At 55.1% G+C, this 15,373-nt stretch overlaps 5 protein-coding genes across 5 annotated transcripts; 2 read left to right on the forward strand and 3 right to left on the reverse strand.

The window, feature by feature from the left end:
• Nucleotides 1–186: 186 nt before the first annotated feature.
• CAOG_03990 (leucine-rich repeat-containing protein 28) lies at nucleotides 187–5,676 on the forward strand. The gene is made up of 2 exons (XM_004347765.2): nucleotides 187–464; nucleotides 2,288–5,676. Exons 1-2 carry the CDS (start codon nucleotides 263–265, stop codon nucleotides 5,416–5,418), a joined length of 3,333 nt encoding a protein of 1,110 aa, XP_004347815.2. The 5' UTR covers nucleotides 187–262; the 3' UTR covers nucleotides 5,419–5,676.
• A 141-nt stretch (nucleotides 5,677–5,817) lies between these two features.
• Nucleotides 5,818–6,948, reverse strand: CAOG_03991 (hypothetical protein). The gene is made up of 4 exons (XM_004347766.2): nucleotides 6,609–6,948; nucleotides 6,335–6,464; nucleotides 6,077–6,151; nucleotides 5,818–5,950 (listed from the first exon to the last, which is right to left on the reverse strand). The coding sequence occupies exons 1-4, from the start codon at nucleotides 6,887–6,889 to the stop codon at nucleotides 5,885–5,887; spliced, it is 552 nt and encodes a 183-aa protein (XP_004347816.1). The 5' UTR covers nucleotides 6,890–6,948; the 3' UTR covers nucleotides 5,818–5,884.
• Nucleotides 6,940–10,155, forward strand: CAOG_03992 (hypothetical protein). The gene is made up of 5 exons (XM_004347767.2): nucleotides 6,940–7,075; nucleotides 7,295–7,501; nucleotides 7,930–9,093; nucleotides 9,200–9,490; nucleotides 9,662–10,155. The coding sequence occupies exons 1-5, from the start codon at nucleotides 7,027–7,029 to the stop codon at nucleotides 10,027–10,029; spliced, it is 2,079 nt and encodes a 692-aa protein (XP_004347817.2). The 5' UTR covers nucleotides 6,940–7,026; the 3' UTR covers nucleotides 10,030–10,155.
• On the reverse strand, nucleotides 10,076–11,969 carry CAOG_03993 (glycosyl transferase). The gene is made up of 2 exons (XM_004347768.2): nucleotides 11,813–11,969; nucleotides 10,076–11,717 (listed from the first exon to the last, which is right to left on the reverse strand). Exons 1-2 carry the CDS (start codon nucleotides 11,933–11,935, stop codon nucleotides 10,173–10,175), a joined length of 1,668 nt encoding a protein of 555 aa, XP_004347818.1. The 5' UTR covers nucleotides 11,936–11,969; the 3' UTR covers nucleotides 10,076–10,172.
• Nucleotides 11,970–12,480: 511 nt separating this feature from the next.
• On the reverse strand, nucleotides 12,481–15,369 carry CAOG_08749 (hypothetical protein). The gene is made up of 6 exons (XM_011272077.1): nucleotides 15,016–15,369; nucleotides 14,787–14,892; nucleotides 14,327–14,645; nucleotides 13,981–14,210; nucleotides 13,621–13,841; nucleotides 12,481–13,510 (listed from the first exon to the last, which is right to left on the reverse strand). Exons 1-6 carry the CDS (start codon nucleotides 15,285–15,287, stop codon nucleotides 12,688–12,690), a joined length of 1,971 nt encoding a protein of 656 aa, XP_011270379.1. The 5' UTR covers nucleotides 15,288–15,369; the 3' UTR covers nucleotides 12,481–12,687.
• Between the last annotated feature and the right edge of the window lie 4 nt (nucleotides 15,370–15,373).

Raw genomic sequence — 15,373 nt, forward strand, 5'->3', positions numbered from 1 at the left:
TCGTTTTCCATGATCGCGCTCGTCTCTCCGCTTGCTTTCCTCTCGACCCTTTCGCGTCTCATTCAAAACGGTTACCGGCACACGTTGCTGCGCCCACCCACCTTCCATCGCCATGTGCTGTCCCTACGCTACACTTCTCCCCTCAAAGCTCATCCAACGCTCCTTCATAAAGCAGTCTCAGTCTATTTTTTTTTTTTTTTTTACTGTTTATTTTAACCTTTTTTTCTCTCTCTTTCCACGTCCTTCTGTCTTTGTGCGTCAAATGGGCAACGTCAGCACGCGGCAGATCGACCTGAGCTCGCGACGGTTGACCGAGCTGGACGACAGGCTGCTGGCGTCGCGCAAGGTCCGCTCGCTGGCGCTGCAAGGCAACGTTCTCACGCACTTCAACGAAGTCTTGCTGTCACAGGAACAGCTCCGCGCTCTCAACATTAGCGAGAATCGCATCACGGAAATCCCAGAAGGTTTGTGGCAAACTGATGGGCCCCCCTCTTCCTCCCCTCCCCTCCGTTGCTGTGCTAGATAGTTTGAGCCAATGGGCGTGTAGCGAGAATGACCGCCAAAACGACGCCCTCTTTCCCCCCTTCCGCTGATGCCCGTCCCGCACTCCTGCCCAGCCTGCCGCTGTTCACGAACGTCCACAACGGACTGTTTGGCATGCGGACTGCAGCAGCGGAGGCAAATGCAAGACGCGCGTGCGCAAACGGGAGCGACAATCGACGCAGCTTTTTCCGTTGCGGTTACTTTTTTTTTTTTTTTTTTTTTTTTTTTTTGGGTTTTGCCCTTGTGAGCCAAAGGCGCCCCCAACGTCCCGTTCCCAACAAAGCACCGCACCAGCAGCCAGTGGCTTGCGTTGCCGTGGTGCTGTTTCAAGTGCGCTTGGTGTTGCCTTCAGCCACCCATGCACTCGAGTGACGCGTTTGAAAACAAAAAACACTAGAGGACGAACCATTCGAAGCGAGGGCGCCGTCTGGTGTCGCGCTCGTCTGTCGCGCTCTCTCAATCTTGATGGCTCTGGGCGGTGGTGTGTGCAAGGTGTGCAGCATGAACGAATGCAAGCGACAGGACGGCGTCGTCGTGCTCGATTCCAAAGCGAGTCGAGTCGCCGTCATTCGCCATTCAACGCGCTTTCGCTCGCTCTCTTCGTCATCTCGGTTCCTCACCCTTCTTCTTCTTCTCCCTCTCTCTCTCCCTCTCCCTCTCCCTCTCTCCCTATCTCTCTCTTGCACTTGTGCGGGTGTTTTGTCGCCCATTCCGTTCCAATTTATGATTCTTTTTCTTCGTCGGAACGTTTTTTTTATTATTATTATTATTTGTTTATATTTTATCTTTTGTTTTCAATGTTCTTTCATTGACGATTTTTTTTTGTTTATTTTGTATTTTTTTTCTTTTGTTTATTTGGTGTCTCGTATCGCTTCGCTGCTGCTTGTTTCGCGATGCTTTCACACTCTCGTTCTTCTCTCTCGTCGGACATTGACACGCAAACTCGTCAGACTCGATTGTCTGGAATGTGTTCAAACGGGGAGGTGACCATCGTGCTTTTTTTTTTTTTTTTTCTTCTTGAGCTTCCCACTCGTTCGCTTCGACTTGGAACGTCGCGATTGGAGATGGCTTGTGCTTCACGTCACTTGCTTGAATGAATCGTCGTGATAAGCTTGTGATGCCGAACAGCGCAGATCTCTGGTGTGCTCTTTGGGACTTTGTTGCAGGTGTCAGGTGTCACTGGCTGACACATTGCATGCGGGTCGGTGATCCACATTTCCCAATCCTCACTTCACCACCTTTTCAGACTCCTTCTTGTTCCGTCCCCTCGTCATCCCATCATTTCATCTCACTCCTGATCCACACACCCCAGCAACCCCAAAAAACAAAACAAAACAAAACAAAAAAAAAAAAAAAAAAAGCACCGTATTCTCGATTTGCCTTTTTTGTTGCTTTGTGCGCGCGCTTTTTTTCCCCTTCTGTTTTTTTTTTTTGGTTTGTTGGTTTTTATTTTTCTTGTTCAACCGCAGAAACAAACAAAAACAAAAACAAAAACGAAAAAAACCCATCATCGACGAATCAAAAGCAACACAACATGGTCGAGAACGTCGTTATTGCCATTGTTGGAACTTGCCATCGAAAATGACTCATCGACAAAGAGATCGCAATTGCCAAAGCCTCTGCTTCATCCCCATCACACAACCAAACACCCATCACCGAAACAACAAACTTGCAAGAAAGCCCTCAAGGCACTCACTTGTTTTTTGTTGTTTTTGTTGTTTTGTGTTTTTTTTGTCGTTGCTAGACATTGTCAAGCTAAAACACATTCAATACCTCTATGTCAGCCACAACTTGCTGACGACGCTGCCGAGCGAAGGCCTGGGACGATTGCACGCTCTCGTGCACTTGAAGCTGTCCCACAATGAGCTCACGAGCGTGCCGGCGACCATTGGCCAGCTGACAGAGCTGACGCTGCTGGATTTGTCGTACAACAACCTGACCGAGCTGCCCGACTCGATTGGCCGTCTCCGCAAGCTCAAGCGCTTTGACGTCAAGCGCAACCAACTGACAGAGCTCCCCGACTCCATGAGCGGGATGGTCAGCCTTTACCGGTTACGCGCAGTCGATAACCAGCTCAAGGCCTTCCCCATTGCGCTCTGCCAGCTTCCCGCACTCGAAAAACTTGATCTTAGCAACAACAAAATCACCGAGCTGCCCGCAGCGATCGGCAACATGCCGCGGCTGGTCAAGCTCACGCTCGACAAGAATCTGCTGACCAGTCTGCCGGACGCCATCTGCTTGCTCGTCAACCTGCGCCAGCTCACCATCTCACGCAACCGCATCCTCGACTTGCCACACAACGTGTCTCAGCTGCACCACATGATTAGCGTCCCCTGGTACGCCTCGTCGCTCGTCTCGTTTCCGCCCCACCTCCTCGAATTGCGAAATGTGCGTCAGCTCGACCTCTCTCGCAACAACCTGACCAGCATCCCGCCGGAAATTCTCGAGCTCAAGTACCTCGAAAAACTCAACTTGCGCTCCAACCAAATTCGCGAAATCCCGCTGCATCTCTGCATGCTGCGCAAACTCACCTCGCTCGATCTGGGCAAGAACATGATTACCACCTTCCCGTACGAGTTCCTTGCTCTGCGGCACCTGGATGACCTCAAGATTGTCGGCAATCCCTTGAAAACCAAGTTCACTGCGCGGGCTGTTCGCATCCCCACCCTCAAAGAACTTGCTGCCCGCCAGGTGCTCGTGTCTCCGCCCCCAACCAGCACGAAAAAGCGGAGCAATTTCCTCCATGCCTTTGCGCTGGCCTTGCCCACATTCAGCAGCTTGCTTCATTCCGACACCCAGTCTTCACCGCGAGGAGCGTCTTCGCCGCAGTCTTCGTCCACCGCCATGCCGCCCGTCGTGCACCAGCCCCGTCCGCTGTCGCCAACATCTGCGTCCTCGTCTGCCGCGGAATTTCAGCCTGTCGCCACCACCGCTGCTACTTCGCCGGGTCTGCCTCTCGCCTCGCCGCTGTCGTCGACCCTTGCTTCCCTTTCAGCCTCGCTGTCCTCGTCGGCTTCGGTTGTCTTCCGCCGTCCGATGCCTGGCGTGCCCAGCCCGTCCAACGCCGGCATGACCCCTGCCTCCGAGGCAGCAGCAGTAGTAGCAGCGGCCTCCAACACAGCAGCAACTTCATCTAGCAGTAGCGCCCCGCCGGCCACCTCCACGAGCGCCAGTGCCTCGGCTGCCGCTCCTGCTGCCCTCTTTTCTCCCGTGCATGCATCCGGCTCTCCCAGTGTCGCCCACAAGCCGCTCGCTCCCTATGAGATTCAGCGGCGCTTTGTCCTCGCCGTCTCTGCCCTCGGAGTGCGCTGTCGAATCATCCCTTACGAGCGCGATGACATTTCCGAGGACTTGGTCGAGTATCTGGCGTCCGCTCGTGCTTGCACCAACTGCGGCGGGCCCTTCATCCAATCCAAGATGGAAGTGATTGAGTTCCACGAAAACTCCCAAAACCAACGCCTGCCCTTGCTCAAAACACTGTGCGGCACGGCTTGCTATTATCGTTACAAGTACCCCGACGGTGCGCATCGCAAGCGCACAAAGTCGACTCCAACGGCAGCGAGCCCTGCGCCAGCCGCACCAGCAACCCCTGTCGGAAGCGTTTCTGCAGAAACAGCAGCAGGCGCGGCAACCACATCAGCTGCGACCGCGACAACTGCTGCCGCAGCAACAACAACAGCATCATTATCATCATCCTCCCTTCCTCCTGCTGCTCTCGCGGGTCTTGCAGAGACCGCGGCTGCAGCGACAGCCGGCACAGCAGCCTCAACGGCTGCCGCAACCACCTCGCCCGAAACTTCGCCTGCGACTGCGCGTCGCCGAAACTCTGCAGCGTCGCTCTTCACGTCCCTCTTCCGCGTGCGCACTTCCTCTCGTCCTGCCTCCTCTGACTACCACGATGGCTCTCACAGCGGCTCACATGGCTTTATTCATTCGAGCGAAGATGGCGCCATTTCTGGTCGTCGCTCCAGCTCGCACGCATCGTCATCGCGTTCAACCGGCGGCCTGGTACCCCGCCATCGTACGGCGACCAGCCCGAGTGTGATTCTGAGCGTCGCGTCGAATCCTTCTGGTGCGTTGCAAGTGTCCTCGTCCGAGCCCCACCTTGCCGCAGCATCGAGCACTGCTGCTGCTACTGCTGCTACTGCTTCTGCTTCTGCTGCTGCTGGTGGCACGTACCGAGCACGCGCCTCCACTCTGCATTCGTTGGTCATCCCTTCCGTGGAAGCACCGACAGCCAGCGACCGTGGCCTGCCGGCGCCCACACATGCCGTGTCGTCCGAGACGTTGGTCGAATCCAGCTCCATGCGTCGCCACTCGGAATCATCCATGCACAGCAATGCCAGCGAGCAGACGATTCCCGTCTCGCCTCACCACCGACGCGCCTCCGACCCGCCTGCTGCATCGTCGCTTCCTCTGTCTTCGCATCACGCAGCTGGGACGTTTTCGGGACAGACCCAGTCGTTTGCCGAGTTCTTTGCTTCGATGCAGACCTCGCCTGGGGCATCGAGCACCAGCATGGGCAGTCCCCGCGCCACAGGCATGCCGCTGTCCATTCTTTCGGAAGACGACACGGACACGGATGATGACACCTGGCGCCGACCCGATTCTCGCACATCCTCCTTTGGAAGCAGCGCCAACGAAAGCGAGTCGTCCAGTCCCTACCTTGGGCTCTCTGCACGCTCCGGTCTGCCACCGCCCCGCTCACCTCGCGCCCAAGCACTGGCGCATTCCTTCGAGCAGGCGCGTCTGCGTTCCATCTCGTTGGATTCAGCGCCATCTCATCGCACTGGCGACAGTGATAGAGAGCTGAGTACCCCGTCACCAGTTCGCCCCATCTTGGTTTTACCAGCAAGTGACACCTCCACTGCCTAAAACCTTCCCCGTCACCATTTTAATTTCTTGATTGTTTGCGATTTTTCAGTTATCGTTGTTTGTGTTTTCATTCTACCACTTTTTTTTTTTGTGTGTTTTTGTTGGTTATTTTTTGTTGTTGTTGTTGTTGTTGTTGATTGGATGGCTTTTTGATATTACTGTTGTTGTTTTCATCTGGACAACTTTGTGCCATTCGTTGGTGCCTCTGTTGTGTTTGTTTGTTCATAGCTTGGTTGTCAGTTAAATGTTATAACTCTCCTTGTTGTTGCTGTTGCATCTCCTCTTCAAATCTTGTTGGTAAAAAGTCTCTGCCGCCGACAACTCCACCTCTGCCGGTGTCGCGCTTTGGGCACTGTTGGCAGGCGTTCTCTCAACATTTCTTTTGGAATGGAGCGACTGTGGCGTAACTTTTTGGTGTTTGTTTGTTTTTGAGGTTGATGGAACAAATGAGACAAACACGTTTGCTTCATCGTCGTGACAAGGTGCGGAGTTGAGCCTTGCTCATTCGCTTAATCTTGGAAGTATTGGTAATCTGCATTGCGTTGAACGCAGCGGCAAACGCGAGCAACAAAGCAAAACAAGCAAAACAGAAGGCGGATTGTTTTTGAGCAACCGAATCAAAGTTGGCGAAACAACTCCAAAAGAGCGGTCGGCTTACCTTCTGCACAACCTCGCTCTTGCGTTCGTTCTCGGCACGTCGCTTTTGCTTGGCAATACGGGCTTCACGCTCAGCCTATGAGTGAGAGAGAGAGAGAGAGAGAGAGAGAGCGTAGTTGATTTTGGATAGTGAGTTGCATCGCCCAACTTTGTTCCGCCCCCCCCCCTACTCCTCCACACAATCAATGCCTTTTGCTTGGGGGGGGGGGAAAACAACCACGCATTAATTCGTGGCTGTTTTTGCTTTGTAATGCCCCACCTGCTTGGCCTGGTCGATCTGCTCTTGGAGTTGGCGCTCCTGCTCCCGCATGGGAAGCTTCTCCTGCTTTCGCTCCATGAGCTTGGCCCAGCCGACGCGCGCGGACGGGACGTTCATTCGTGCAGACGCTCTGTTGTTTTGCAATTTTGCACATGGATGCAGTGCACGCACAGTATAATGCATTGGCACGAGCGAGATGCTTCAGTGTGTGAGCACAAACGCACCATGTGTGGTGCTTTCAACGTCGCGCCAAGTCCTTCTCCCCCCAACTCACCGCTGCGTCTGGCGTGTCTTCCAGTGCCGGCCGCTCTTGGCCTTCCCTACCACGCCTGCATCGAGTGGGTTTGGAGCGGCGTTGTTGCGCGGGTCGATTGCTGGCTTGGCCTTGCGTGGCTTGGCGGGAGCGGTTTCAGCCGGAGCCACAGCAGGAGCAGCAGGAGCAGCCACCGGGACGGGCGCAGGTGCTGCTACTGGTGCAGGTGCTACTGGTGCGGGTTTTACTGCTGCTGCTGCTGGTGCTGCCGGTGCTGCTGCTACTTTGCGAGGCCTGCCCATGTTTTTCCAATCTCGAATGCAGACAACGAGGACTGAATCGCTCAGTCTCACTTTGTTCGCCTTCAGTGCTTTTCAGTGCTTTTCCTTCAGTCTTTGATTGCATTCAACATCTTTGTTCCAGAAAATAGTATCACAGTATGGCTGAGCGCTCGCCACACCACCGACGCCGCCGACGCGGTAACGAAGGTGAGAGCGCGAGAGAGAGAGAGAGAGAGAGCGAGCTCTCGTTTTCGGTTTCGCTCCCTTACGCTGTTCTCCTTTGCAATGGCAATCCGGCATTCGTTGCCCTTGTCCATGCTTGTGTGCTTGATCGCATGAGCGCCATCACCAACCCCTGCCTCCTCTATCAAATGACTCAGTTCCAAATGTCATGGTTTTTTGTTTTGGTCACTTTGCTGTTGTCAGGTCCATTCAAGCCAGCTGCCGCGACTCCCGACGCGACTGCCCATCATCATCACCATCAGTATCACCAGTATCATCATGGCCGTCGCTGTGGCTGGGCTGCCCGCGCCAGGCCGTCGATGATGCAGCGAGTCGACTCTATTTCCGCTGCCATGGTGCTGCTGTTGCTGCTCTTTGCTGCAGCCGCATTGCCGCGTCCTGCGCTCGCTGGTCCGTATTGAAAAAAACTGTGACCTGCATTGCAAATGCACTTCAACTCATTGCTATGAGCTCGTGAATGAACCGAATGGAAGAGTTCTGAAAGAAACGGTCACCGAGCGAAAAACCAAAAAAAAAAAAAAAAAAAAAAAAACCCACAATACTAAACAACTAACGGCATATCGACGAGTTTGAACTTTGCATTGACTTTTGGGGCTTTGAAGTGGGAAAGCAACGAGAGACACGGCGTCGATGATCCACCAACAACTGTCAACTGCCAACTGCCCGATGACTGCATTTTTTTCGGCAGCACGTCTGAGCATTTCGTGGTTTGCTTGTCTCCGAGCACCACTTTCTCCATTTCGCCCCCCCCCGCTTCGACCATTCCTCGATCTGAAAATGCCGCGACTGATTGTTGGTTTGTTTGGTCGGTTCTACAGTTACCTGCGGATCAACCACGCTCGCATCGAGCCTCGATGTTGCGAGATTTGTGACGGCCTGCACCGCCATCTCGGGCTCTCTCACCATTTCTGGCAGCGACATCATCTCACTGCAGACGCCTGGGTTGCAAAGCCTCGTCAACGTCACTGGCGGCGTGACCATCACCTCAAACACCGCGCTTGGCTCCCTCGCTGGTCTCGAGGCGCTCACCAACATCGGAGGATCCCTCTCCATCACTTCCAATCCGGCTCTGGGCAATCTCGCCGGTCTTGCGGGAGTGCGGCAGATTGGTGGGTCTTTTGAGGTCTCGCTCAACTCGGCCCTCACCAGCTTTTCGGGACTGTCGCAATTGCGCACGGTCGCCGGGTCTTTGACGGTGTCGAGCAATCCAAAGCTGCGCCAACTCAACTCCACCCGCTCTCTCACCCTCGTGAATGGGGACTTGACGTTGCTGTCCAATCCACTGCTTGCATCCATCGAGTTTCCCAGCCTTGTCAGCATTGGCGCGAATGCAAGCGTCATTGCTTGCAATCCGACGAGCTTGCAGGGATTGTGTGCCCTCAAGTCTGTCGGCTCCAACCTTGCAGTGCGCTACAACCCCGTTCTCGCTGACATTGACGGCCTGTCCAAACTGCGCACGGTCGGCGGTGGCATGACAATCGAGCAGAATGCGGTTTTGGCAAACGTCGACGGCTTGCTCGGCCTCTCCTCCCGCGGAGTTGGTGGACTTGTCATCATCCAAGATAACGCAGCGCTCTGCTTCACTGGGGTGGTGAACTGGACCAGCGTCGCAACAACGCTTCCCGTCATTTGGCGGAATCGGACGCCGTGTCCAGCAAGTCGTGCCGCGCCATTGTCTGTTCCTGGACCAACCTACTCTGACGTGCGTGCCACGTCTGTGCTCGTCTCATGGGAGCCAGCAAGCAACGTGAATGGGATTGTCACCGCCTACCGTCTGTTCGTTGGATCGGTTGCAAGCATGGACTTTTTTGCTTTCAACTCGTCCGTGCTTCCCGGCACCCAGTCCTTTTGCGCAAACTCGCGCGTTTCGTACAATCTCACAAACTTGTCGCCCTACAAGACGTACTCAATGTACACCATTGCCTCCAATCTTGCCGGGAGCACCTCGAGCGCGATCACCACGATTCGCACCGCAGAAGCTGGTAAGTGCACATGTTGTACATTTCAGAACTATTGCATCGGTCTGCCTACTTTTTTGTGTGAGTGTTTTTGCGTCTTGCTGACTTTTCCAAAACTGATTGTTGACAGCTCCACAAAATGTCAGCGCTCCGGTTCTGATTCCAATCTCGTCGCGGCAGATTGACATTCAGTTTAAAGATCCAGCCGTGCCGAATGGCGTTGTCAGCGGCTTTGTTATTCGGCGTAACGGAGCCGAGATATTCAATTCTGCTCCGCCAGTCCCGACAGGCAGTCCACCGCGTTACACCTTTAGCGACCGAATGCTTGAGCCCTATACAAGCTACACCTACGTCGTCTACGCAAAGACCAGCGCGGGGTCAACCGCAAGTCCCAATGCTACCGTTCGCACTCTGGAAGACGGTAGGTGGTTTTGCGCTTTTTGATCCCCCCTTTCTCCAGTTTCCTTCGATGAATGCAGCACCCTGTTTTTGCTCTTAGGCTCACTTTTCGGTTTGTTGACTATTTTTCTTTTTGTTTTCGCTTTGGGATTTGTTTCGCTCTCGCATGGCGGATAATACGGCTTGTTCGAAGTTCCTGCAAGCATCAACCCGCCCGTTCTCCAGCCTTACAACAGGACAAGTTTGAATATTACGTGGAGCGCACCCGATCTGCCAAACGGACTGCTGGTGCGCTACACTCTGGATTTGTACGTGGGATCGTCAGGCGCGAGCGCGACGATTTACAGCGGCACTCGTCGCTGGTTTATCGCCAACGGGCTTTCCACCGAGATCACGTATCTCGCGCGTGTCACCTTCTGGAACAGCGCCGGCTCAGTGACGAGTGCTCCAGGGGCTGGCTCACCTGCTGCTCGATCCAATGACAGCGTGCTATTGCGACCAACAACGTTGTGGCTGCTCGCCCCGCTTTTGTGTTTCAGTGTCTTACTTGCTGGCTGTTGATACTCTCTCAAGTCCGTCCATTCGGGCTGGAGCTATTATTGTTAGATCACGTTCAAAGGGTGGTGTGATGTTCCCTGTTATGTATTGTCACACACAAGTTTCAAAATAAATGTTCAATCGATGTAGTGTAGTGGGCTGCCTTTTTACGGTACTAGTGCGTCTGCAGGTTGTTGTTGATGTTGTTGTTGCTCCTGCTGCTTGGCTTTGCGGTCATCCACCAGCCGTTGAATGTGCAGAAGGCGCGCAAGTACCACCTGCGCCACTCGCTCGGGGCGGTAATGGGCAATCATATCACGTCGTGCTTGACTGCCTTTGCGCAGCGCATCGCCGTTGCGCTCCACAAACACATGCCGCATGAGCGAGCGCAAGTGCGACAGTGATGGCTGCGCCCATTTGAGACCTCGATACGCGCCGCTTTCAATGACAGTCAGTCCGTCGATTGCGAGCGGGTAGCCATTGTTGCTGTTGAGATACTCTGTTGGCCCAGACCAGTTGGTGGCAATCAGCGGCAGGCCCATAGCCATGGCCTCAACGTGAGGCCGACCCCAGCCTTCGCCCCTGCTCGGAATGACGACACAGTTGACAGCCTTGTACAAGCTGGGCAGCTGCTCCTCGGGCACGTGCTGGTCTAGAATGTATATGGGTGGCAGTTGATCGAGAGGGGCTTGAGCGAGCTCGGCATCGCCTGTTTGTGTGATGAGTTGGCGAATTTGCAGCTCAAAGTTGCCATCCCCATGGAAGGGGTTGGTGAGCAGATACAACGCCACCTTGTCTCGATGCGCACTGCTGGCAAACTCGAGCAGGTACGCTTTGATGAGCACATCCCAGGCTTTTCGCGGCTCCCACTTGAACACGCTTAAAAATGCAAAATGGTCTGCAGCAGTAGCAGTCGCGGTATCAATAGGCTGACCAACTGCCAGCTGGCCCGCCGGAAGTGCCATTGGCAGGTGCTTGGAAGGGTCGAAAAACTCCACGTCCACGGCTTCGGGAATCTTGACAATCTTGTCGGGATGCACTCCGCTTGCAGCAAAGGCCTCGACGTGGAAGCCGGTCGGCACCCAGACCTCGTCCATGGCATTGCATCGCCGAACCCATTCGGGAACAATGCGGTCTGCCTCAAACATGGTGCGGCCAATCGTGTAGGCAGAGCGCATGCGACCTTCGGCGTGCACACGCGCTACATCGTTCGGATAGCTCGGCTTGGGTCCCACCACTTCTTCGCGCCGACTCACCTCCTCCAGCTCGAGCACGGGGCAGGGCGAGGTGCGATACAGCGAGGGATTCCAGGCGCCGGGCTCCGAGTGGCACACAACGATCGATTCGCCCGGCTGGGACGCGGTCGCCGCGAGCGTGTGCAGCAGCGCCGACACGTTCTTGGGCAGTCCAGCCACAAAGCTCCACGAGAACGCATCGCCGTGCTGGGTGATGCGCATTCGCACGAACGGCGAGAGCGACTTGGCGAACGAGATGAGCTCGCTGCTATACCCGCCACCCGAGAATGCGGGACCCATCCACCAAAGCGTCAAGCGGACATCTTTGCTAAGCTGCTCATTGGCAGCGTGGAGCGCCTCCGAGGAGCTCGGCCACAGCAGCGTGAACAGTGCTGCACGAGACGCCGCTGCTTGCTGCTCGGCTTGGTGCAGCCAGAAGCGCACCGAGACGGCGGTTTCAGGCGGCAGAATGCTGATCTGTGACAGAAACAACAATGTTCAAGACAACGCATGAGTGCAGCCTGGACTTGAGTGGTTCAAAGAGCGCGCCGCCGAGGATGATGGAGATTTACCGCTTGACGAGCAATCGCTCGGCCGCCCTGAAGAATGCTGCTCGAGCCGTCCTCGACAATGCAGTAGTATGCCAGAATGGCAACGAGAACGAGCGCGAGCTCGACCTTGCGCAGCCGTGCCATTTTCGGCGGGCGATTGAGAGACGTTGCGAGGTTTTGGAGGACTGACCAATGATGCTCGCTGCGTTCAATGTATCGCATGTGGCTATGAAAATGTCGAACGATACATGCATTTTGTGGTTGTATGGAGATTCGCAAAGGCTGGAGGAGGTGGGGGAAAACAACAGGTCGAATTTAATCATTGAAAGTCAAAATCGCAGTCTGAACGTTGGATTGCCGCTGCGCTCAGCTGCTGCATCCGCGACCACCGCCATACCCACGGGTCAACACAAACAACTCCGATTTATTTTGAGAAGGCGAGGGGGAGGACGCGGCGAACGCAGATTGCAGCAATCCAAAAACCAGCAGGAGCAAACCACAATCGCGTTTGCGCCAAGCTTTGAATCCAACTCGGTGCAATCGCCTCTGTGCTCCAACTCGGCGACTTGCTCGACTGCTGCTTACTATCCGCGCTGCGCTGGCTGAATGCACGCTTGTGTACGCGTGCGCTCGATCGGGGGCGCGTGTGTGAGAGCGCGCAGACACACGCTTCAAAGATTGCTCGACATCTTTGTGCAAGGGTGGTGCCATCGTGCGTGAGGGAATTCCCGATGCGTGGCTTTTTGCTGATTGCAAACTAAACATCCAAGCCCGCGACATGTGAAGCTTGCTTCCTGTCGCAATTTTTGTAGCTGGCCCAGGTCGGCTCTTTTCTCTCTCTCTCGCTCTATGATGACTTAAACGAAACAACGACGAAACAAACTGTGCGTGCATTCTTAGCTCCCGCGCGCACAGTCGCATGGCTCACGCACACCCCCCCCACACACAACATGGCTCACGCACACGAATGAATGTAAAACCATTGTATTTTTAAGAATATGAACTTGTGAGCGCTCCTTTTCTCTCTCTCCATCAACACCACTCGAGCTATGCCTTGGCAGACTTGGTCGCTTTGAAGACTTGCCGCTCTGACAGCAGCAGCAGCAGCAGATGATGCCGGCTTGACAGCGGGGGTCTCTTCTGGCTCGACGCGCGCCTTCTTTTTTGCTAGACGCTGGTTCCGCTGCTGCTGGCGCAGCGACCGGGGCATCTGCTTCTGCCGAACGCTTCGCACCTCGCACAGGCTTGGCGGGTTCGTCGGCAGACTGAGATTTCGCCTCCTTTGCCTTTGTCGAGGGCTTGACGGAGGCCTGGGCTGCTTGATTGCTCTCCTCCTCCTCCTCCTGCTGCTGCTTTTGTTTCGGGGCGTCCTTGTTCTTGCTGCGCAGTGGCTTGGCGCTTGCTTGCGCATCCACCACCATCTGTTCGCCGCTGGCTTGCGCGGCAACACTTGACCGACCGTGCTTGTCACTGCTCGAGTCTGCCGACTGCTTGCCGCTGCCATGCTTTTTGTGCTTTTTGCGGTCGGCCTTGCTCCCGTCCTCCTCGTCATCGTCGTCACTGCCTGCTTGGCCGTCTTCGCCGTCCTCGCCCTGCGCACGGGGAATGGCGTTGCTAATCTTCTTGAACTTGGCCACAAAGAAACCGTCCATGTTGTGCACGTGTGGGTAGAAGCGGCGCGAGAGGCTGACGGTCGGATGGAAGCGGCGCTCGCGGAAGCTGAGTCCAAAATCAAGCTCAATGTCAGCAACCAAAAAAAAAAAAAAAAAAAAAGAAAAAAAAAAGCTGCGAAAAACCAAGCACACCGCACCACACATGCGCGCACTCACCTCTTGAAGCCAGGCTGACCAAAGTCCAGCCCGGTCTCGACCAGCTTGACGTTGCGCTTGCGCAGAGCATAGTCGATAACCCACTCGTTCTCCTCGACGGTGATGGAGCATGTCGAGTAAACAATGTAGCCGCCAGTCTTGCTGTTGGCGTCGACAGAGTCGATCGCGGCCAGAATGAGCTCCTTTTGCAGTGTGCTGCAGCGCATAATGTCATCGTCCGACTGAACGACGACGAAGAAGAAGAAGAAGAGCAAGAAGTAGAAGAAGAGACGGAAACGAGAGAGAGAACGTAAAGTGAGGGTAAAGTGAGCGTTCACACAATCAACGTATCACCTTGCCAACCAAACCACAGTCACTCACCTTGTTGGTCTTGACAGACTGATCCTTGGCAATGACACCAGTGCCCGAGCACGGGGCGTCCAGAAGAACGCGGTCAAAGTTACCCATCACCTTGGGGAAGGCGCGGCCGTCGTAGTTGCAAACGATCGTGTTGGTGATGCCCATGCGATGGGTATTGGCGACCAGTGCCCGCAACCGGTCCTTGCTGGCGTCATTGGCGAAAATGACACCGGTATTCTTCATGAGGGCGGCTGAAAAAAAAAAAACCAACAAAACCCCCAATCACCGAAAATCACAACCATAAACGCCGTGAGTGACACACAGCAACCAACCACCCACAAATACGCGGACAACCATAAATACACACCGCAGTAAGCAGTCTTGCCACCGGGTGCGGCGCACATGGTCAAGATACGCTCGTGCTCTTGCGGAGCCATCGCCATGACCGGAAGGAAGGACGAGGCGCTCTGGATCATGTAGTGGCCCGCCAAGTACTCGGGCGTGGCGCCAATCGGAACAGGCGAGTCGAAAATGACCAGACCGACCTTGGACCACTTGCCGATGGGGTCGAGGTTGACGCCGCGGTTGATCAGCGCTTGAGCCAAGTCGCGCCTTCGCGTCTTGAGCGTGTTTGTGCGGATGGAGATGGGGCGTGGCGATTCGTTTGCCTCGAGGAATTCGACAATCTGGAGTGGATGAGCAGGCAGAGTGAGGAGCCAAGCTCAATCGTGGACTTGTCCGAGGCATTCCCCCCCCCCACCTCGGCCATACCAACCAAACAAGCAACCCAACTAACAAACAAACCAACCACCAAACACTCCCCATACCTCGCCAAGAGGGAACAGCTCGAGCAGCTTGCCCATCAGATAGTCAGAGTAGCCATAGTACAGCGTCAGGTCGCGGGTGAGCACCTCCATGTACTCGGATCGCGATCTACGAGCATGGGGTAGCAGACACATGAATGAGCTCAAGAGTGCCAGCAAACGTCGCTCAAAAACCACAAATAAAACAAACAAAAACAAACAAAATAAACCCCAAAAACACAACCACCCTTACCGCTCGGGATCGCGGAGCTTGGCAAAGTCGGCCAAAACCATAATGTTGTCCTTGATGCGCTGCTGCAAGAGAACACGGTCTGGGGGCAGCAGAGACTCCTTCTCAATCTCCTGACCGCTGGGCAGCGTGAACGTGTCGCGACCTGAGATGTTGGTCTGCAGGCCGTCATCTTCCTCGTCGTCGTTGTCACCGAGGGGCGCCGCGTCGTCACCCTCGTCCTCGTCGTCTTGCTCGTCGTCCGAGTCGTCCGAGTCTGCGCTGCGGCCGCGCATGCCGAGCTTGATGGGCTGGCCGTCAAACTCGTCGTCGTCGTCGTCGTCAAATTCGTCGCCTTCTTCGTCGTCGTCCGAGCCTCTTC

The sequence above is a fragment of the Capsaspora owczarzaki genome, assembly GCF_000151315.2.
Source record: "Capsaspora owczarzaki ATCC 30864 unplaced genomic scaffold supercont2.6, whole genome shotgun sequence".
NCBI classification, from domain to species: domain Eukaryota; class Filasterea; order Ministeriida; family Capsasporidae; genus Capsaspora; species Capsaspora owczarzaki.